This window comes from Cygnus atratus, chromosome 27 (genome assembly GCF_013377495.2).
Source record: "Cygnus atratus isolate AKBS03 ecotype Queensland, Australia chromosome 27, CAtr_DNAZoo_HiC_assembly, whole genome shotgun sequence".
Lineage (NCBI taxonomy): Eukaryota > Metazoa > Chordata > Aves > Anseriformes > Anatidae > Cygnus > Cygnus atratus.
Window position 1 is genome coordinate 5,298,835 of NC_066388.1, and position 22,561 is coordinate 5,321,395.

A 22,561-nucleotide genomic window follows, 5' to 3' on the forward strand; every position below is an offset into this window, starting at 1 on the left:
CTTGTGGAGATCAAGTTACTTTTTAGTGACTCTACATGGCTATGAGTTATTTCCAACTAGTGCACAATTTTTGAATGGCAGAAGCCAGGAATACTTAATGACTGGGTAATATTTAAACCTTGTTCCTAAATTCACTTATTTTCTCCATCTGCAAAACATCAACTTTCATAACAGGTTTCCGCATCCAATTCATCACAGGTCTATGTGATTGATATAATGTTAGTCCCAACTTGCATGCAATTTGTTTTACAGGAAAACAAGTGTTCCTTTTGGTCAGCTGCTTAACATAACAGAGTAATCATGATGCTAACACCCAAAGTAAGAGTCTTAAACAGCCCTTTTAATCATAAGCTGCACTTACAGAATACTTTATATGTTCAAAGTACTGTTCTAACAGATTAGTTAGGTCAGAATCTGATTGGATCAAGTCATTCCTTCCTCTTCCAGAGCAAGCACAAAGTTGGTTGCTATACATTGGATATTCTAACTGCTTCAGCCAATTTCATAGTTCCCAAAATGTGTTTTTCATCCTGATTTGGCTCGTTATCAACAGTATTTCACAGGAAATCTGTCACTAAATTAACAGACCCAGCAGCCCATGGCTCCCCGACCAGCTAGTTTCACAGAACTCTGTTCTCCAAACCTCACTTTCAACCTCCTTTCCCTCCTCCTCTCCCAGAGTCACTGTGGTCTTCATTCCCAAATTGCTAGCTGACCCCACTCCTGTGCATTATACTCCTTTCCATGACGGGAGCACTGCAATGCTACCTTTGGCAGCCAAGCAGACTCAGGTTTTTCACTGGCACTCCAAAATTCCTCCATGACAACTTACCAGATGGGACCCACTGGCCTAAGACAAGAATACCCAGGAGTACTTACAACATCGCGATACCCCAGTGTTTGCCAGCTCTTTCTCCAGCTGCTTGGAAACCAGAGAGGCCAATAAGAGCAACAGTTGGAGTGATGGTCAGAGGTCCAATGTATCGCAAGAGGGCGCCGGGAAGTCCAAGCAAACCAATCACCACTTCTATCAAGGAGGACATGATAATAGCACCTTGGATCTGAACACACAAAAATAGGACAGAGACAGTTCAGCTGCATCTTAAAAGCAAAACCAAAACATTTCTTTTTCTACTCTGGCTTACAAACTGCAGTTAAAAGAATTCAGTGACACAGAAGAACTCAGCAAATTTTTCGTCATAAAACAGCTCATTAGGTTCAAGTGACTTATTGCTTAAGCATAACACTTATGGTTTTCTTCACAAAACTATTACACAACAGACCAGTGGGCCAGTCTGGTAGTTGTGTGGATAGCACATCACACTGTCAGACAGGAGACCTGGGTTCCAGGCTAACCTTTAAGCTCTCAGATCGAGCCGGCAAGGGTTGGTGGCGCCACGGAGGTGATGCTCCTAGCTCCTAGGGGCAGTGTATGCTGCATTGTTCACAAGTGCTCCTTAGAAGCTGGTATAGAGCAGCGTTGTGGTCTCAGGAGACTGTCAGCCCTCTTGGCTGCAGGGCTCTTGGCAGGATGTAGCTATGGTTTGAACATGGGGAAGAGAGAGGGGTTGTTTTTAATTAAGAAAAAGTTTGCAGCCCAAAGCAACGGGATGGGAGATAAATTCCATGACACACGCCTTAATTTGGACTACACTATCTAGCAGTCTAGTGTGATGCCTGGGCACAACCCTCATTGTGAGCTCTGCAGAGACTGATGAAGTTCAGACTGTAATGCTGCAAATGGAAAAGGAGTTTGGTGTATTTCAGCAAGTCTCTTGGGAGAATCAATGTTTCATCAGGATAGTCTCCAATTTAAGACACCTAGGAATGAACAGATTTGCTAACTGCATTTTACCTTCCATTGAACAGCCTACTGAACAGAGTGACAGAAGGCAAGTGATCTGGTAGTAGCTTACGGTTTGCTGAACTGCTGCTGGTGAGCACAAATTGGTAAGAGCTACAAGAACAGTATTCATCTCACTTGCGCATTTTACTGAGTATCTTTTGGAATGTGGCAACTAACTGATTGTATTTGCTGTTCAGCAATGAACAAGGTGAAAAAATGAAGACTTCCATGAAATGAGTAAAGGGATATATTCACATGAAATTGCAGTGAAAGAAGAAATTGCCAACTTAAAGACAAGAACACACAGATGGTTAAATGAGAAACTTAACTGAAATTGGACAGATCGACAGCTAAAGGCTACTCCCACATTACCTCTCGTATTCTGGGATACCAGATGTGCTCAGTATGAAGCAGTTCTGTTGTTCCATTTGTAACTGTTATATCTTACCAAAAGAAAAGACAAAACACAGGTATTTATTCCTCAGCCACTTTTCCATATTTAATACAAAATAAATTTCTCCTTCAGCTGTGTCTAACAAATGAGACTTAATTTACACAGAAAAGAAGTTTTGCAGTGCTACAAATCGCGTAATATCACGCTTACATTTCCCAAGAGCTAACCACTAATTTTACCCACTGTACCAAAGTGGAAAAAAAATAACCTCCAGAAATAAAGGTCATATAGATCTTTTTTTTCCCACCCCAATAAATGGATGAATGGAGAACTACCCAGTTACACACTAGGAATCAAGGAAACATTCCAGTGTTTGTTGTTTGCCAGTTTAGGTTACTCACTGAACGATGAATTGACCCATACTAACAACCCTATCTGACACCTTTTGAAGGTTAAAAGGTTCAAGAGCAAAATGCAGCAAAGGCTCTTTCTGAAAAGTTGAAATAGTGGAAAAATTGCTTTTGCAATCGAAGGTTATCAGACAGTTTTTTCTCTCAACAAGTTGCATGTTAGGACACTGGCGTATTTTGTCAAGAAATATCCAACACAGCCATGAAATCTAAAGTACACCACAGTATGCCTTTACATCTTGGGCACTGAAACCCACGTGCTCTTTCCCAGTAGCTGAATCTGATTACTCCAGTGTGAAAACGTGAATGCTTAAAGCTGTATTTTATACATGAAAACACTAGGAAAACTATTTTATACATGAAAACAAATTTTATACATGAAAACACTAGGATCTTCAATTAGACTCAGGCAGTCTTGTTTCTCTATAATGCCATCTTGCACTGCCCACAACCTTATTACAGAATAACCACACCCCATTAAAAAGAAAACGTCCAGAGCTGTTTCCACTTCAGTTTTCTAACCTAAATTAAAGAAAAGGCAGCCTACGCAACCAGTTTTACTGCACATTTTCATTCTAAATAAATTTGCTACCTTTCACGATGGTAAAGGTAGCAAAGAAAGAAAGTAGAAAAAGTTAAAAAGAGAAAAGTTAGAAAGTAGAAAAAGTTAAAAAGAACATCCAAATGTTGTTAAAGCCTGCTCTGCAAAGACTATGAGTTAAATGAGCAAAGATACTGAACCTGAGGTGATGCTGAGCATTTCTCAGAATTACTACTACTCCTTGTCAACTAAAAAGGACTCTTATGGACTCACTACTTCCAAATAGAGGACACAATCATTTATGGAACCCTTCTGCCATTCTCTATACTAACAAAGTAATTGTTTTAAGCTACTGCCAGATTTCTTAGTATTAAAAGATCTCTCTCTCTCCCTCCTCCCTCTCTCCCCCCCCTCCCTCAAAGCAAAATTGTAACTGGATGTTAACCCTAACATGAGCAGGTTTTCTTACAAGGTCTTCAATTTCCCCTTAAAGCTTTCTTACATTTTTCATCTTCTATTTAACTCCTTTAAGTAGATTGGACATGAATATAAAGGTTTAAAACTAGAGTTCCACAAGGGCATTTTTAGAATTCTTCCACAGCCAGGAGGCACCAAGTTCAAAGGCTGTAAAATGAGATTTTTTTTTTATTCCCTGCTCACTACTTTCAGTTTCTGTTTGAAAAGGTTCAGCAGTTGCACTATGTGTCATGTAAGTCATTTGTCACTTAAATGGGAGCAAGCATAAACGACAATTACCTGTATTATTACATTTCCACTTCTCCAGGGAAAGTATTGCTCTAGCAGGTGCTAAGAATGCAAAAGCACTTGCCTGAAACAAGGGCAACCTGGTGGAAAGAGAAAGAGGAGATGATGATATTACTCCGTGATACAGTATTGTGTCAGGGTATCAACTGCAGTTAGGTGCTTACTCATCCTCAAAACCATCCTTTATCAGGTAATTACTAAATATGAGAATTTCTTATTAAAAAAGGACAGACATAGAAACACTAAGACATCACAAGTGAAATCCTAACATAAGACACTACATGAATTAAGTTATTAACACAATGCCTATAACAGATAATTACTGGATACTGGCACACGGGTACCAGACATTGATTTGAGTTTTTGACTCAGTATCATAACAAGGATAAGGATGCACGTTCTAATATAAGTACCAGCCAGACTGCTGAACAAGCAGCTTTTACAGTCCCACAACATTAAAAAAGCTCTTTGACAGAAGTAAGCAGTCTGTATATTCTACCTTCTCTTTGCATAACTTGAAGTATAGTCATTTACAGATTCATCTTTAAGAGTACATGTAAATAACAATTAGGCTGATAAGTGCTGATTAGATGTTCCAGGTGGCTAATAACAATAAACGCAAACGTTGCAAGAATTTCAAGATGACATTCTTAGCATTGGTGTTTATACTTCCCAAAAGGTTCAGCATCTGAAGAGCGTTCACCAGCACCAACTATGTATTTATTGAATAAACTGTAGCATGCATAGCATTACAAATATCCAGATGTTACTTAACTACAAAGAAGATGCACTTTGAACTGTTCTGTGAACACCAAGTATTGGATCTCAAACCGTAACATGTGAAATAATTGCTCATGTAGCTCTTGTTACTGCACTACATTTATGGCTGTTTTACAGCCACAATCAAGTGCATTGATGCCAGTACAAGTACCAGTAAAGGAAAAGAACTAACTGCAGCAGATTTGATTAAGATCAGAAAAGGGACAAGGAAGATGAAAAACGTCTGTAGGGGAAAAAGATCATGCTCGACAGAGAAAAGATCAAAACAGAAGCATGTTACAGACAACGGCTGTAAAAGTTCACAGGCAAGAAGTTAGAACAGCTGAACTATTACTGGAAAGGAGTTTGGGCCACAACTAATCTAAAATGTTGACCCACCTACTGCAAACTTTGAAAGCTACATTAAAAAATTCAAACTCCATAAAGCACATGAGCCACCAGAGCACACCTGACCTGCACACAATTCCCTCTCACATTTCTTCTAGCAAAAAAAAAAAGAAATCAAAAGTTTTATCTTTGGGGAAGAAACAGTGGTAGCTATGAGTGAATGATTCACCTCATTTTACAAGGTTCCTTGGGCAAACTGAGCAAGCTGGTGCCCATGGCAAAATATGCAATACTTCTAACGAACTGTTACTCCTCTATCCCACCTACACAGTACTCTGTCCCTGCATAATGATTTTGTAAATGTACATTGCAAGAGCATTCTCCAGTGATGAAGTCGGTTGCACCAAGACAAGTCCGGATTATGAGTTTTCTATGACATAAAATACCCTTCTGAAACCTTGCACAACCTTCACTTGGTGGTATATGTAGTACACAGATGTTGCCGTGGGCATTCAGAGTCAGAATTCTCCTTTTAAAGATAATAAAACCACACAATCACAGAATCATTTAGGTTGGAAAAGACCTTCAAGATCATCAAGTCCAACCATCAGTTTGACCTACCGAGTCCCATCACTATACCGTGCTTCTTGATGCCACATTCGCACATCTCTGAAATGCCTCCAGGGATGATGACTCCTCCACTTCCCTGGACAACATGTTCCAAGGCCTAATCACTCCTTCCATTAGGAAATTCTTCCTGATATCCAGTCTAAACTTCCTGCTGGCTCGTGGTCAGCTGGCTGTTGACCAGCACCCCCGAGTCCTTTTCTGCCAGGTGAGCCTGCACTGCGTGGAGTTGTTGCAACCCTGGTGCAGCACCCAACATTTAGCCCTGCCAAAGGCTGTACAACTGGACACAGCCCATTGATCCAGCCTATCCAGGTCCCTCTGCAGAGCTTTCCTACACTCAAGTAGATCAACATGCCCACCCAACTTGGTGCCAGCTGCAAACTTATTGAGGGGGCACTGCATCCCCTAATCAAGAGTGTTGATAAAAATGCTGAACAAAGCCGGGCCAAATCCTGAGCCCTTGTGAACACCACTGGTGACTGGCTGCCAACCAGATTGAAATCCATTCACTATGACTCTGAGCCCGACCATCCAGACAGCTTCTCACCCAGCGAACAGTATACCCAATCCAAGCTATGAGCAGCCAGTTTCTCTGGGAGAAATCCGTGGGGAACAGTGTCAAATGCTTCACTAAAACCCAAGGAGACAACTTTGTCCAGGTAGACAATTTGTATTAAAGACCTAGGACTGCACACACTTGATGAATCAACTTCCCTACTCATGATCTGAAATAAAACTCAAGAGATCCTCCTGTATCCCACACACACATAATTTCTTGTTGACACAACTTAGGTAAAATTTCTGAGTTTAAAAGGATAAAATTGCAAAGTCTTGAGGGATATAAACATCTAAGGAAAAAGAAATTGAGGGTTTCCTGTAAGGTTTTGAACAAGCTTTTCAGTTAAGTGTTCAGAGAACTTTCCTGGGAACAATGGAATTATGTTGTTTAACTGAATGCTCACATGCTCAAGTGAAATACCAACAGCCTGATTTAGATGCTATTTCCTCATCTCACACAGCTTTAACAACTGCCCCTAAAGTCATACCAAGAAATCCTCACTGCACGGTTCCTTCCTTTGGCCTTTGCCAGCCTATTCAGAACCTCAGCTGTTTGGTCAAAAGACACTATTAACTGGGAACATTTGCTGAATTTTAAAATGCGATGGTTTTTTTTTTTTTTTTTTTTTTTTTTTACTCTGACTCATCTTTGTAGATCTAGACTATACACCTGGATAAAATTATATATTGCACAATAGGGTCTTAGCACGTCTTGCATAGCTATCTGTTAAACCATCATATAAGACAGTTAACCCAAAATATTTACCAAAAGGGCCAGTAAGCTCAAAATGCTGCTGTTGTTTTTTCTTCCCTAAGCCAAAAACAGCAGTCTCTCTCCCCCTCTATCATTTCTTTAAACGTTACCCAAAATCAGCCAACCATAATCAGTATCTTTCCAGAGAGACTGCTGTAGTTTGGAACATGATTTATGAAATACCTTTCCCATTATTAGCCAGACATTCATTATCAGCTGAGTTAAGAACCACCAGTGTGGTATACAAATATCATGTCTAAATCGTACAGTTGCTCAATTTTGGTACTAGTCCTTGTGAAGATGGAGCTTTCCATGCAGTAGAAGTCATCTGGAAGCATCTCCGTTATCTTAAAATTTCACCCAGACGTGGGAACGTTTAGACAATGTAGTGATGGGCACAGCAGTAAGCCTAAAATGTTTAGGTATATTAAAGCTGTATTTGATTGTCTCAGTCATGCTAACTGCTCTGAAACCTTGCCAAATCTTTTGGCTTATTACATAAACTAATAAATTGCTTGAATTCCTAAAATTAGTATGGGTACCAAACTGACCACAACGCCTCCTCATAAATGGAGCTAAATCCATCTTCAAGGACCTTCGAACCATGGAATTTGCCCTTTCAAAACCATACTGGCTTTATTTGCTGAAATACTTCGCAGATGACAGACTTGCCAATGAACACTTGAAAACCTCATTTAGAGAATGCTGCTGCTTTATCTCAGCCCCACCCTTACATAAAACCAGAATCACATGTTAGATCATTATAAAATGTTCAGTCACTGAAATTTTCTTCATAAATACAGGTTAACTTATTTTAAGACCCATACACAATTACCTCTTTGGTTTATAAACGTCCTTCACAGGGCAAGTGGAAGCCACAGAAAAGGAAAACCATGGAAGGCAGACAAGGAACAGAGCATTTAAAACTCATGGGACCACACCTGTTTTTGCAAGAGCCCCAAATCACTCTATATCAAGTAATGAAGACAGAGCCTAAGATTAGATGGGGTTCGAGGTGGGGAGAAGAGAGAAAAAAGATGACAAACTTCAGATCTGTGAAGTCTCAGGAAGTATAAAAACTGAGCTCTTTGTTTTTCCTGATAAATTTGAGGCAGAATAAGAAAGCTATTAAAGGCACAGGAAAACCAAACTCCCCTTTGAGTTAATATCCATTCGCAATTCTGCACTTTTCTAGAAAATTTGAAGATTTTCAACTTCATTTAACACAGGAAGGGAACACTCAAAGATGAACAAAAAAGACCTTATCTCCCAGTTCCTGTCTCGGTCAACAACACCTCAATTTCCTATATAAAGCACAAATGGGAGTGTGTGTGTAGGGGAACATTCCCTATTAATAGGGAGGCTGATCAGGTTCAGAATACCAAAGGGCACAGAACTCTGCTCCTCTGCCTCCTTTTGGACAAGGTACTTGAGAATTTATGACTACAGCTAAGGCAAGCTACACCCAAGAAGCACAAAGAGCCACTCAGGCAGAAAACGTGATCTGCCTTGACTAAAGGAAAATACATTAGGGAAAGATGAATATTTTCTCTTTCATCAATTTTAATAATACAACGTTGTCATCAGAATGAAGTTTCCATAAAAAAGCGATGTTCTAAATTTAGCAAAATGTAATGAAAATACATCAAACATTCTTTTTCAAAAACAAAATAAAGTATGTTAGCAATGTATCTTTTTAAACCAAAATAGGAACTAAAGATTATATTGGAAAACCTGACATACTTGGAAAGGTTTTGGATGAAAAAGTGATCTAAAAATCAAAGTGATCTACCACAGGCTTGTCTTTTGCACCCTACTGGGATAACTTCTCCACCCAAAGATTCTGTTTCTTAAATAAATCTTAAAAGAAGTGGGGGGGGGCATTTGTCCATTTTCTATTCAAACGCAGGATTTCAGCTTCCATTGTTCTTAAAGTGAACTAAATGACCCAAGAATCATTCAAGTAATCATATGAGAACATACTCATAAAGTATGCACTTTTCTGGTTTCACTTATCCTTGGTTTATTCAAGAAAATGCAGAAATAACTTTGCAGGTTTTAGCTATTCCTGGTTCTCACAGGCAGAGTCAACGTACGTTTCACTTCTCTCTGCAGTGTTTACCATAGAAGAGACATTTTTTTAAAAATTAGCTTTATGTTAATAAAGCTTACAACATTCTGTTCTTAACAACACCAGATTTTTACAAGTATTTACTAGTGCCTGTAACGGTCTCTTGAATTCTCCTAGAGACACCAAAGGCAAGGCTGAGGCATCCCCATAAGGTTACACTAAGGTACATGTTTCTTCCCATCTCAAGGAAGGATCATAGCCTGCAACTCGGAGCAACAAATAAAGGCAAGTTACTTGTTTATTGCAAGGTAATGAGCAGAGATACTTGGTTCAAAGAATAAAAAGTTATCCTCATCCTTTTTCCAGTGTTGATTATTGTATTTTTCATTTCTGGAGGAAAAGTTCAAAGTTCTTAAATCAACTTTGGGAATACGTTCCACAGACCACTTTACTCAAAGTAAAGTACAGTCTAAGATACCAGAGCTGGATGTTAACACATTTCTTCAACTACGCTTATTTTGTGGCATGACTCCAAACACCTTACCCTTTTAATATGGCAAGCACCTTACAGGAACAGACACACAATTTGCTGTAGGACTAACCTTAACCTAAATGTTGGCAAAATAGAGCATCATTAAAGTAACTAAAGAAAATAGCAAAATTAATTCCTCTTTACAAAGGTGTATACATTTTTCCTTATCCTCATAAACACTTCTACATTCTCAGTCCTCAGAGACTTCTCTCCTCTTTTTCTTTTCTGCATTCTGCATTTTTTTTATTTTTTTTTTTAACCCATGGAATGCCTTCTCCGAATTAGGATCCACTTTTTTTGTAAAAACTTTCCAATAGCTTTAACTAACTGTCCTGTAACTGAATTGCTATCTTGTATTTCATGTTTATCCTTTGGAAACAGATTAACTACTTCTTGGATCTCTGACTGAAAAGCAGTCTTACCATCATCAGCCCAATAATTAGGAACAAAGCCCAAATCTCACCTGCACCCAAAAGTTGTTTGTAACAACGTAGTGATGCCCACACAGAAGAAAATGGTCCCAATCAACTGGCTGGTAGCCCACTGGTCAAATCCAACGCACATGGCATCAGCTAGCAAAAAGGGAACTGCTATAGTTCCACTGAAACATGTTAAGTAATGCTGTGAACAAAAGAAATGGTTTGTTAATATCGCAGACAATTTTTTAAAAGAGTTTATGAAGGTATTTTCTTTTCTATTGGATGTTTTTGTTTTTTAATTATCCATCAGATCTCTCATTTCCTGGTTCTAAAGCATTTCTTCAACTATTTGCCCTCTATGTCAAGCTACCACTTGCCTGTTGCTAATGATCACTATTTATGTAGAATAAACTAGGTTATTTACATAGCTACATCGCTACTGTTCTTGATGAGGAGGTATCTAGGTAACTGCTGAAAACACCTTTCAACTCAGAAAAGCAGATAAATAACTCCATTCATTTTCAACCATGTGAAAAACCATTAGCTTACGAATTAATTTAGAGCACACATAAACTAGCATGCAAATAAGCTCCCAAGTACCAGACACTAGGTACTCACTAATTCTTTTGCAATCCAAACATGTTAAGCAAACAGGTGCCACCATATTCACCAATGCAAATAAAAATATAATCCCTACAGAACTCCCTGCCCTTGAGGAAAGACAGAAGTAAAAAGATGCTTTGGAATGTATTTGCTTGGAGATCTCAACATACTTTACAGATATTAACAAATTCTCTGCATTCCTGTGGGATAGATTTTATTGCCATTCAAGAAGGAAGGGAGATGAAATGAGCTGTTCTGCTTCGCATAAGCGAATGGTTGAACTAATAGTAGGGTCCTGCTCACCACTACAATCCTACTGACTGTAGGATGCATACATTCTCACTCCAAGAGGAGGACACCTGCTTATTAGCAATTTACAGATTATGACTGCAAGATGGTGCTATCAAGCTTCTGGAATTGAAACCACTACAGTATCAGCTTTAATATACAAGATTTCAACACTAAACAGTTATCTCTCTCCATCTTTAATTCCAGAAGTGCAAGATGTCAGTTTCTGAAGCTTTGCACTTAGCATTTGTTCATATATTTACTACCAACAGCTTAGAAGAATAAACATTTAAGTGCATCTCACAAATGCATAAGCCAGCAAACAATAATGTAATATAATTATTAACACAGTAATCTTACTGTGTGATCAACTTCAGAAGAAACTATCTTAACAGTTTCTTCAAATATGCAAGAGTGTGGGAAGAATAAAATTATCACATACGCAAATGCAAGAAGCTACACAAAGTGCTAAACAAGCTTTACAATTTTCAGAGAAAAAATAGCAGCTGTTTTGAAACATACCTGTAACCCCAAAAATATGCAGAGATACCACGGAGGAACGTCTTCAATAGTGTAAATCATATCAGTTCTCTGAGCATCTAAACTGCCAGTGCTGTCCAGTGTCTCCGCCAAAGAGCTCTATCAAATTGGGGATGGTAGAAAGGTGGGGAAGAACACAAAACATAATGGTCAGCTAATGTTACATATGAATAATCTGAATTTGAACTATCAGGCAATTCCAAGATACTCCAAGCCTGGTATAATACCCCCAAGCAACATCTGTACATTCTGTACAGAAACCTTATACCTTTGATGATGAGCTTATCCCCAACTGTAGTTACTGAAGTTGTACTGAACAGATTCACTTGTATAAACCATTTCCTGCTTATTTATACTAGCACAACAACAGTTCACTTATGATATAACCAGTCTGGCAGCCAAACAGTGCCCAAAATACAGGATTATCACGACAGACTTGTTTATGAAAAAAAAAAAGAAGAATTGGAACTAAATAGAAGAATCAACAACGGCTATTTGCAAAGTAAAAAAGCTATAAAATAGCTATCCTTGCATAAGACACCTAAATCGCAGGCAAGGAAGTTCCTCACTACGGTAACTTCTTCCCAGCTTAATTCTTACTCAATTTGAGCCTGGGTTAACCATTTTTTAGTCATAAGATCTTTATTTTTTTTCCTACTCTACTTTAAGTACACATGAAAAACATCCTAATCGTTATAACTGAATACATCCTTGGCCAATTTATATTAGTCAAGCTAAATTCCTGCAGACCTACAGGAATTTAAGTGATACCACGTTCTGGCTTTCCGTGTGCCCTAATTCACAGACAGCTAAGAGAACACTGACCAAACATACACATACATTAAAATCCCTGCATATATTCCATTAGAACAAGATTCAGAGTAACCATTTCTTCTTTACAACTAAGTGGTATTTTTTAAGTTTAACTCTGGTTTTTGAATTCCTGAGAACAAGAATATAATGCTCCAAAGCCTAAATACCAACAACAAAAGCAGGAGGAAATATCACATTTCATCATTTCAGCTCAACTATCCAAAAAATACTTTATAAAACTAATGCTCTGACCTATTCCATACTTGAACTTAAACTCATGTGAAGTAGCCTTACACAAAGGTTGAGAACTTTGCCGGACTTGTGACTTTGCTTCTAATGGTCTTCTTCAAAATCAAAACTCATTCACCGATTATCTAAAATAATCTCCATTTAGTTTATCAACCACAAGGGAAGCCACTGACCCATAGTATTTCCCTTTTACTCCCTGTTTCTGATGGGAAAATAAATGCCACTGGGAACATATGTTAATTCAAATTCAGAGATTATAAATGACTACACTGCTATGGAAAGACTGAGGGTATTACAGTGGAAAGTGAAATATAGAAACACTCGTTTCAGAAAACTCTTAAACAGCATTAAGTACTAAGCATTCTGATCACCAGGATTAGTTTAAAGGTATAGTTCCTGAACAGATCAACATGCAAAACTGTTTATTTGCCAACTTGCAGTATCAATATAATTTTTTTCATTGACAAAAAAAAATGTCAGCCCACCTGACTGGGTTCACTAAAAAAAATGAAAAAATACAAAAATAATTTAAAGAAAGAACTTGAGTTTTAGAGCTGCACGTCATGCTGGCGGGAGAGCGCTGAGCAGCTGTAAACTGAATGTCTTGTCTATAACTGGAACTTAGGATAAAACATGTATGTCCCCATGTCAACCTAAGTATGTGTAAATCCAAAGCCGGGCACAAAGTGTCTGACCCCCAAAGATAAGCAGAAGGAAAGAGGTTTGGCAACTGGTATAAGACACGGAGAACCATCAGGATGCTAATCATCACTAGAGGTGTCTAGGAAAGCCTGCTCAGGAAAAATAAAGATTCACCCAAAGAAGCTCCTATTATACCTTCTGGTGCTATAAAGCAACTTTGTGAAACTTGCCCTAGAGAATACATACATACATACAAATATTTTTGTATGTGTATATATAACTGCCTCCCCTCTATTTCACTGCAATATCTGCACCACATGAGAACTTTGCTCAGTGACACTGCTTGCTTATTCAACATTTTGACAAAAGGGTCATTACACACTTTCAAAGAGACAGAGGTCATGAAGGTCAGAACAGTTACAAAAGCTGCCCATGAGGTAGGAACACCTCAGCAGGAATTAACTGTTTGTTTCATGAATCAGATCAGCTTGCTGAAGCTACAGCACAAATTTAACAGAACAAACCATCGAATCTTCCCCACCTGACTGCTGGAAAGATGAAACAAACACGTACCACAGCACACTGAGCAACCTCCATTACTCCTTCCAAAGACTGACAGAAATGTGATTTTCAAAGTTTGTGATGCTTCCATACAGGATACCAGGTTCTCTAAAAAAATCCAGTACGTCATTTGTACAGATTGGTGGCTCTATTTTGGTCCCTGCCTTTTGAAACCAATGTTTGATCCTTTTTCCTAGCTTTTCTAACTTTGCCAGACCAATATCCAGTAACTACCATTCCTCTTAGCGCCAATCTCTATTTTTTCCTCATAGGATTGATGAGGTTGCATCAAGTCCATTCAATCAAAAATACATTCCCCTTCTTCTTAGGGCAACAGAATGCAGAAACTATGACTTGTTTCGACCTGGAAGAGCATGGCACATTCAAAAAGTTGGCTGCCCAGCACATCCACGGCTGCCCAGTCCTCCGAGTTGGAGGATCATGACTTGGGGAGCAGCAACTTTCCATCTGTAGCCACTAAACTTGCAAGGAACCAGCTGTATCAGACGAATGTTCCTAAGTCCAGGGGACCTGATGGGATTCACCCCAGAGTGCTGAAGGAGTCAGCAGACGTTATAGCTGGACCTCTCAGCAATTTACTGAAGGTCGTGGGAGTCTGGGGAGGTCCCTGCTGACTGGAAGCTGGCCAACGTTATACCCACCTACAAAAAGAGCATGAGAGAAGACCCAGGGAACTACAGACCTGTTAGTCTAACCTCACTCCCAGGAAAAGCTATGGAGAAGATTTTCCTGGGGATATTGAAAGGCACTTAAAGAATAAAGCTGTTATCAGACACAGTCAACATTGGTTCCCCAAGGGAAAGTCCTGCCTTAGTAATTGATCTCCTCCTATGGTAAGGTCACCTGCTTGGTGGATGACAAGAAGGTGCTGGATGTAGACTTTAGGGATTTCAGGAAGGCCTTTGATATCCCTCACGGTACCCTTCTGGACAAATTGTCCAACTGTGAGATAAACAGGTTCATGCTACACTGGCTGATGAACTAGCTGAATGGTAGAGCCCAAAGGGCTGTAGTGAATGGGGCTACACCAGGCCGGTGGATGGTCAGCAGCAGTGCTGACCTCCTGGAGGGACAAGAGGCCTTGTGGAGGGATCTAGACAGATTGCAGCATTGGGCAATCGTAAGTGGCATGAAATTCAACAAAGGAAAATGCCAGGTGCTACATCTGGGATGTTGTAACGTTGGACACAGGCACAAGCTTGGAGACGAGTGGCTGGAACGCAGCCGAGCAGAAAGGGGTCTGGGAGTGCTGCTTGACAGCAGGCTCAACATGAGCCACGGTGTGCCCTAGCAGCCAAGAGGGCAGACTGCATTTTGGGGTACATTAAACATCATAGCCAGATGGTCAAAAGAGGTGATTCTCCCACTACACTTAGCTTTGGTGCAGCCTCACCTTCAATATTGCATGCAATTCTGGGCTCCACAATATAGAAAGGATGTTAAGGTCCTTTAAAGCATCCAGAGCAGGGCAACAAAGCTGGTAAAAGGACTGGAGGGAATGACATGAGGAGAGGATGAGGACACATGGGATGTCTGGTCTGAAGAAAAGGCTGAGAGGTGACCTCCTTGCCCTCTGCAACCTCCTGAGGAGAGGAGCGCAGAGGGAGGTGACTGTCTGCTCCCTGCTGACCGATGGTAGGATGCACGCGACCAGCACAGAGCTGCACTGGGAGGTGAGGGGGTGTCAGACTGGATGTAAGGAAAAATGTTCTTTACTGTGACGGTGGGTCAAACACTGGAACAACAGGAACAGGCTTCCTAGAGAGGTGGTTGATGCCCCATGCCAGTCAGTGTGCAGTTGGACTCAAGGAACTTTGTAGGTCCACTTCAATTGAATTCTATTTCAAACTTTAAAGCAGAAATGTCATAGCACTGTCCTTCCTAAACGGCAAAGTATTGGCACAGAGAACATCCAGGATACTCCTCATCCTGGATGGATCCTCTTCCAAAAGCCAGACATATCCTGCTTCAGAAGAGGAAGCTTTCAACTTTAGCTATTATCTGCTAAAGGTTTGTTAACCAGAATGGACATAAAGAGGCGCAAAGACCAAACAAGAAATCTGAGAGCTAAGGTGAGGTGTGGCTATCCAACCTGTAAGTCACTGGGTAGTCACTGGCCCTTTCATATCCCAAGCATGTGCCTGCTGGTTTCATGCAATGACTACCTGCTGGTGCTTGCCAAATGTGCCATAGCAATATGCCTTAGGGAACTGCCAGGAATAAGCTGCACCTTTTTGAACGAGATACGGATCAGAGACTAATTCATTTTTTTGTTTTTAATTGGCCACAGGTGGGAAAACACAAAAATTAAAAAAAACACAGAGTAGGTATGCACAGAAAAAAAAGAGACAAAGGTGGAGCACAAATGTTGGGCAGTAACACAGGAAAAAAAAAAAAATCAGGAAAACAAACCCCAGCAACCATGCAAGATGAAGACATGAAGACTCTGTTATGAAGTATTATTGGAAAGGACCAAGAAAAAGCTGATGAACTGTAAGAACAAGAAGAGAGGCCTTTAGAGAAATACCTTAAATAAGAACTGACAATATGTTCAAATTAATTTAGTTAAGCAACAAGCAACATACTGTTGTTTACTTTATAGGAATGCAGCAATAGTTATTTTTCATGTGGGCTAATAGTCGTTTCTGCTAACAAATATTAAGAGAATGTAAGCACTGGGTATCCTCCAGCAATTAAGTACACTTCAGTTCTCTTTGTCAAAGGATATTTATTCAACGTCTTCCATTTGACTTTTTTGGTGAATAATCTCTTCAGAGGAATGGAAAGAGAAGAGTAATCACGCTTCATGCACACACTTATTTTAAATGAAAAACAGGCAGTTTGGCTAGATTACCAGAAACACTAGCCTTAGATACCATCTTAATACATGAGACTGCTAAATGCCACAGCTCCTCCCCTTCACTGTAAGCCACAGCAAAGACTTAACTCAAACAGATTTAATTGTGTAAAAGCTCACTGTCTCTTTAAGGCAAATTATCATCTATCGTGTACAGTCCTGATTCACAGGGATCAAGTGGAAGGGAGAAAAATACACACATGCAATAAACAGGCCATGAAGACATGTTTTCATGTCTAGTGATCAATAATCTTAGTTGCACAATTTCATCCCAACGATTTTTGCTTGAGGCTTTGCCTCTTTACTCGCTAGTCTGAGCATGCTCCAAGTCAGCCATCACAGACATACGCATGTCAACAGTTGCCAAAACGTGTCCATTAAAATATCAGCATGATCAAGATGGTAGTAGAGGTGTATTTGAGACAAATTTCTACATACAGATCATCTGTAAGAAAGACAAACCATATCCAATGCACACTCCAGCATTCATAACATTCTTCTAAAATTCTTCTACAAGACATCTGCCATAATTACCCTCTTGGTGTACATTTTAAATTTGAAATTCAGAAGTGAATTTTGACATCCAAGTTAGAAAACTAACTCCACTACACGAGAACATCCGTGTCCTAGCAGAAGTTACAGCCTCAGAGAAACAAGCGTCATGATGCTCTTACCTGGAACCAAGAGGGTTTTTTTTTTTTGGCTCCTTGCTTCAATTAGAGTATTTGAAAAATTTTGTCACATTGAGGATTTTCTGGGATAATGCCTAACTACAGAGCCACTTAGATAATAAACATTTCAGAAAAGTTGCTTTTCATGTTTCCTATAATACTCTTCCTTTACTTTAGCGTGAATCACCTGAACTTTCCATTATCTCTATTTACAAGGTTATTATTAAACAGAATTGACGAATGATGCAATTGAGAAAAAAAAAAAGCTGAAAAAAAAAATCACAACCAAACTGGGTTCCTTTCAGGCATTGACCAGATCCTCCCAAATAGGAAAGAGAAAACCGTTGTTGTCCTAAGGAAAACATCCGAGGGCCTTTATGAATGACCTGACCTTCACTCAAAAGCTGTCACAAAATAATAAGCAGCTCCCTACTTGGGAGAAGGTTAGAAAGTTAGGTTTATGAGTCTGGAGCTTAGAAGAGACTGGGGAAGAGTGGGAAAGACCCCACTTTCAAAGGTATTTAACACTTCCCAGTTTACTTGACTAAATACAGGAAAAATTAAAAACTGAAGAACAAGGGAAAACGATCTTAGCAGGGAAATCACGCAAAAGGGCCAATATAAGTGCAGAAATGCAAAAATTGCATACTATGAATTTAGGTGGCAGGTCACAGTGAATAAACTGTTTCTACTAAGATTTGCTGAGTCATTCACCGACTTCGGCAACAAAAACTACAGACCTGATGAGTCATGAGGACAGAACTCCCCCAAACTTGATCTGAATCTGCAAGTCAGCACGTTCAATCAGAGGAAGAACATCTCCCAGCTAAGTAAAACTAGAGTGAACAAATAATAGCACCAAAAAAGCAAGAGTGAGCTCTTGCATAGAAGGACACAACTACATACCTTTTCTGCTATGCCATTTTCTGTAGTATAGATGGCCATCAACTCTGTGTCTTCGGTATCCTGATCACCACTGGATGTTGCTCCACCATTAATGACAACCTTAAAAACAAAGCAAAGCAAAACAAAACGGTTCTAAAATAAACATTTTCTCGGCAAGTTGATGTCAGCCATTTTACCCTCCTTGTCCTTAACAGCTACCTTTGACATGTTAGAAAAGGTAACGTGCACGACAAGCAATCATTTCTCTAACAGCTTCACACAAAGCTCTTTGAAGCCTAGACATAAAACGATATAACTGAAAATCTGAGTAAGTTAAACAACTGTAGCTGCTGCCTGCTACTCTTACTCAAGGAACACAGCATACTTCTCTTGGGGGCTGGTGCATTCTGCAGTATGACCACCAATTGTTCTAATCACGAATCCCACGGGGAATCCCACGTCCTGTAAACAGCACTGCTTTGGAGCACACACAGGAAATAGCTATAGACAACATAACTGGCCATGTGTATACATAAACAGTAATAAGTGGCAAAAGAGGTTTTACTAACAACTGAAGGAGATAAAGGTTTTGTATGACATTTTAAGAACAAAGCATTGTTCACTGATTCACACTGAGCTTGAGTACGCAGTTCTTGAACGTGCTACTTACAGGCAGGGTGAAAAAGGTGGGATGTTTAGATTCATCCTCATATTTGCCTTCTGTTGAGCCTCCCGCCTCCACCGACTTTGAAGTGGTATTCTTACCAATTCCCATCGTTTCCAGAATGTCAGGGACTTGCATACAGTACCCAAGAGAATGCTTCTGGGTTGAAAAGCCAAGTGCTAACAGGACAATTCCTTATTTAAACAGCAGCACCTCTGGGAATCACAGAAGTCCTCAACAATCCAGCTGGAAAGGTTGCTTTCTTTAAGTACTGTTAGCACCTAGAATGAAAAGGACAATAATTTTTTTCCTTGTTTATCCAAGTTACACGTACAAACACACATGCCCTTCAGACTTGCTTCCCCTCTCACAGCCACGACTCATGAGTACTTAGCATTCCTTTTCTTGATTTGATAATGAGCAGGTATCACATAAAAATAAGGCTGAGAGCATTTAAAATTCTTTCAGGATGGGAATATTGTGACCATTTTCTCATTCTTCTCTTGTGGTCTTCAATTATTAATAGCATACTTAAATGCTGGTTTTGTTTCTATTTCATTGTTACTTCCACAGAAGTTTTTGGGAACAAAGTGAGCCTGTAATTCAGCTCTATTGAGACGCCAAACAGCTTGCTATTGTATATCTGCAAACAATACTCATGCTTCTTCAAAGAATTTAAACTTGTAGGCCAAATCATGACTTTGCCTCTGAATATCTAAATCCTTCCTTTCAGGATAACATATTATTAAATACAAAACATCCGGGAAGCTAAGACCAGAAGGCAGTGAAGCACAGCCTATTTCAGACAGGCAGAAGCAGCCCCTTCTGCTCTACACCTTTACCCCAAATAATCCCAGTTTCTCAAGGACTTTCAAAGTTATCTGCCTGCTAATACTGAAACAACTGCTTCTGGACAAAACTGCATTTTAATTGGTATTACTACTGTTTTGGCACAGGAACAGGAAAGATCATACATACATCTTAGTGGTTCTCTCTTGTTTTACCAGATGGGTTACCACACAGTATAGTTTTCCCACGTTTGATCCTAAAAGGGCCAGTCCTTGGCCATCCACACTCTTTTGCCTTTTCCAAGACAAACAAGCACAAATTAAGAGATTTGAGCCTAAACTTCCTGCAGGACAGCATCAAAAAATTCTGCAGTAAACCAAATCTTGCAACCTGTGGTTACCGAGCTTTAAAAATGAAAGTGCAGTTGCAGGCAGCTGTGGATGAAACAAGCCAAGCTACAGATGAAAGTACATGATAGAACCTGAAAAATGATCTTCAAAATTATAACAAGTGAAATTTTCTGCAGAAACAGTAATGCATTCAAGCGGCAAAACCTCACTGCACACTGGCATTACTTCAAAGTGACATTTCCAACCTAATTGCAGGAGGTGGAAATACTGCTAACGGACATTCAAAAACCTCAGTTATATTATATATAAGAAAGCCCAAAAGTACGGTTTAGCTTTTTTTTTTTTTTCTTAAACCTCTTGTCCAAAATATTGCTCAGGAAAATGCCAGCAGCTCAAATATCTGCTGTAATTGCAATAATAATTAAACTTGAGAAAGGCCAGGCAAATTAGGACTGCCTGAAAAATTATAAAGTACTAATATTTTAAAATCTCTTAACAGTTGTTAATTGCCCATTTGCTAGAAAATTCTGGTTACTTGAGGTGAAAGAGATAATCTTTCAAAGTGATGCAACTTTTCAAGACATAAAATATAAATACATAAGAAATACTCGTTGGGCACTGAAATGCCCTTAAAGGCATTCCTAATTAAATCAAAATGAAATGGGAAGTACTGCCTTCAAGTAAGGGTTTAATTCAGATTTGTTTCTTAAAGTAAATAGTAAGATAGCACGACTAATTATTTCTCACTTGCACTTTAGACTAAAGGACAGCACAATTTCAAATACCATCTTGACTTTTTATAAAGGGCCTTTCCATTTTTACAATAACCGCATGCTTCTATTCAAAAATGCTTCTACTTCAAAAATGCATATCTCTGGACATGAACAGCACCTGTGCATAAGTTTGTTTCTCAGTTTGTACACAGATAACCCATGATTCCTCCTCAAATATTTATGGGAATACTAGTCCCAAAACTGCCTGTTGCATGCAGGTCTGAGAGGTGACACGACCAGGTTAGAGAGGAGGAGTTAACCAGCTCAGGAATTAACCAGGAGCTCAACCAGTTAAAGACTGGTGCAGGCAGGTGTTTGTTATTTTGAGGGTTTGCGTTTGCTTTGACTGTAGAGGCACAAAAAAGTGTGAATAAAAGAAAAGAAAGGAATCTGTCTTTTTCTTTCAGCGTAGGCACAATTTGTTCTCCAAGAAAATCAGTGATGGAGACAGTCTTAATTTACTCTGGCAGCTTTTATCATCTCAGATTTGGAAAGGGGAAGGGAACGGACAAAATTACACCTCTCTAACAAACGCAGCCATGCCAATAAAGTACTACTGTTAGAGTCAGACCAGCAGGATACCTGCCTTTTAAGAGATCTGGTGTAAGGTATTCCAGCACGATAAGCTTCTTAATTAGCATTAAATAGCACCTCCATTGATGCAAAAGAAAAGACCATATAATCTTATTTTATTTACCATTGCAAAACAGTAACACTGATATCTTCTCCAAGAACATGCAATACTTCCTTGGGAACCGTTCTTGAGAATTACATCAGCAGATCGCACAAATAAGCTGTGCCTTGTATTAATTTAGAGCTGAAACACAATAGCTAGAAAGGTACTGTTTGGATGAGGGTTCCCAGATGATGGCAAACAAGCTACTCCAAATTAACAGACAAAAATAGCCTTGTCTGCTATTTCCCTGGCAAGAGCGTGCATTTATACACGCTCACAGTATACACAAGTGTGTACACCTACACACGTGCACACATAAAAACACTACACATAAGTAGGTTGGGGGGCTGTCCAAGGAAAAGGAGAACAAATCTATGAACTATACTGGCTTCTACCCAGCAATTAAACTTGCATTTACTGGCAGAAATGATAACTACGGATCTTCAGAATACTTTTATTTTGCAATCAGAAGTATCAAATCGAAATACGGATCTTCAGGCAGCAGCCATTCAGGTCATCTGAAAGATACCAATCTCCTTTATCACAGCTCTTATCCCACCAACTGACCACAGCTAAACAAGGTGACACAGACATTTTATAGCCCTCCATAACAAATCCAACTGATCAGAAGCCAAAAAGTCACACAACAGGAGATAAAACGCACTTGCCATCAGCCAAGCGCACACATAACAGCAAGTTATCTGCCACCTGGGACCAAATGCGAAGGCTAGAAGTGAAACTTCCACCAGGACACTGATTAACACTCATTTTTTTCCTATACATGACTATCTTCAATACTCATACATGATTAACTCGGGAAGTCCAGAAGCTGACAGGGGTTCACAGTGCTTTAGATAAGACTGGTATCTAGAGAAACAGCCTGCTCAGGGGATAGTCCCGATACAAGTTCACAAGAGGAAAGCCCAGCTGGCTGCCTGGCAAGAACTGGGCAAAGGTCATGCTGCATCTTCCACACAATTCTCTCTTCTCCTACACAGATCTTTTTCAAGGTTTGGTTCCAACACTAGCAAGACACAGCTACAGGAGTGTCTGGTTGGACACAGGACAGTAGTCCTTAAGCTTTGTATTTTCGTGACTGCTAATGCTACATTTTTGATTTTACCATGGAAGCTCCTAGTCTGTTTAAAAGGA

General features: G+C 39.5%; 1 protein-coding gene across 4 annotated transcripts in view; it reads right to left on the minus strand.

Annotated features, from left to right (window-relative positions):
• SLC23A2 (solute carrier family 23 member 2) overlaps positions 1-22,561 on the minus strand; it is a 58,251-nt gene that overhangs the window by 15,598 nt on the left and 20,092 nt on the right. For 3 of the 4 annotated variants that reach the window (XM_035568788.2, XM_050715804.1, XM_050715805.1), the window contains 7 exons: positions 18,828-19,102; positions 18,179-18,277; positions 11,441-11,557; positions 10,072-10,229; positions 3,948-4,036; positions 2,219-2,289; positions 880-1,061 (listed from right to left, as the gene is read on the minus strand). In XM_035568788.2, the coding sequence (XP_035424681.1) occupies positions 880-1,061; positions 2,219-2,289; positions 3,948-4,036; positions 10,072-10,229; positions 11,441-11,557; positions 18,179-18,277; positions 18,828-18,959 (848 nt within the window). In that variant the 5' untranslated portion in view covers positions 18,960-19,102. The remainder of the gene's footprint in view (positions 1-879; positions 1,062-2,218; positions 2,290-3,947; positions 4,037-10,071; positions 10,230-11,440; positions 11,558-18,178; positions 18,278-18,827; positions 19,103-22,561) is intronic. The other variant, XM_050715806.1, reaches the window with a different exon arrangement.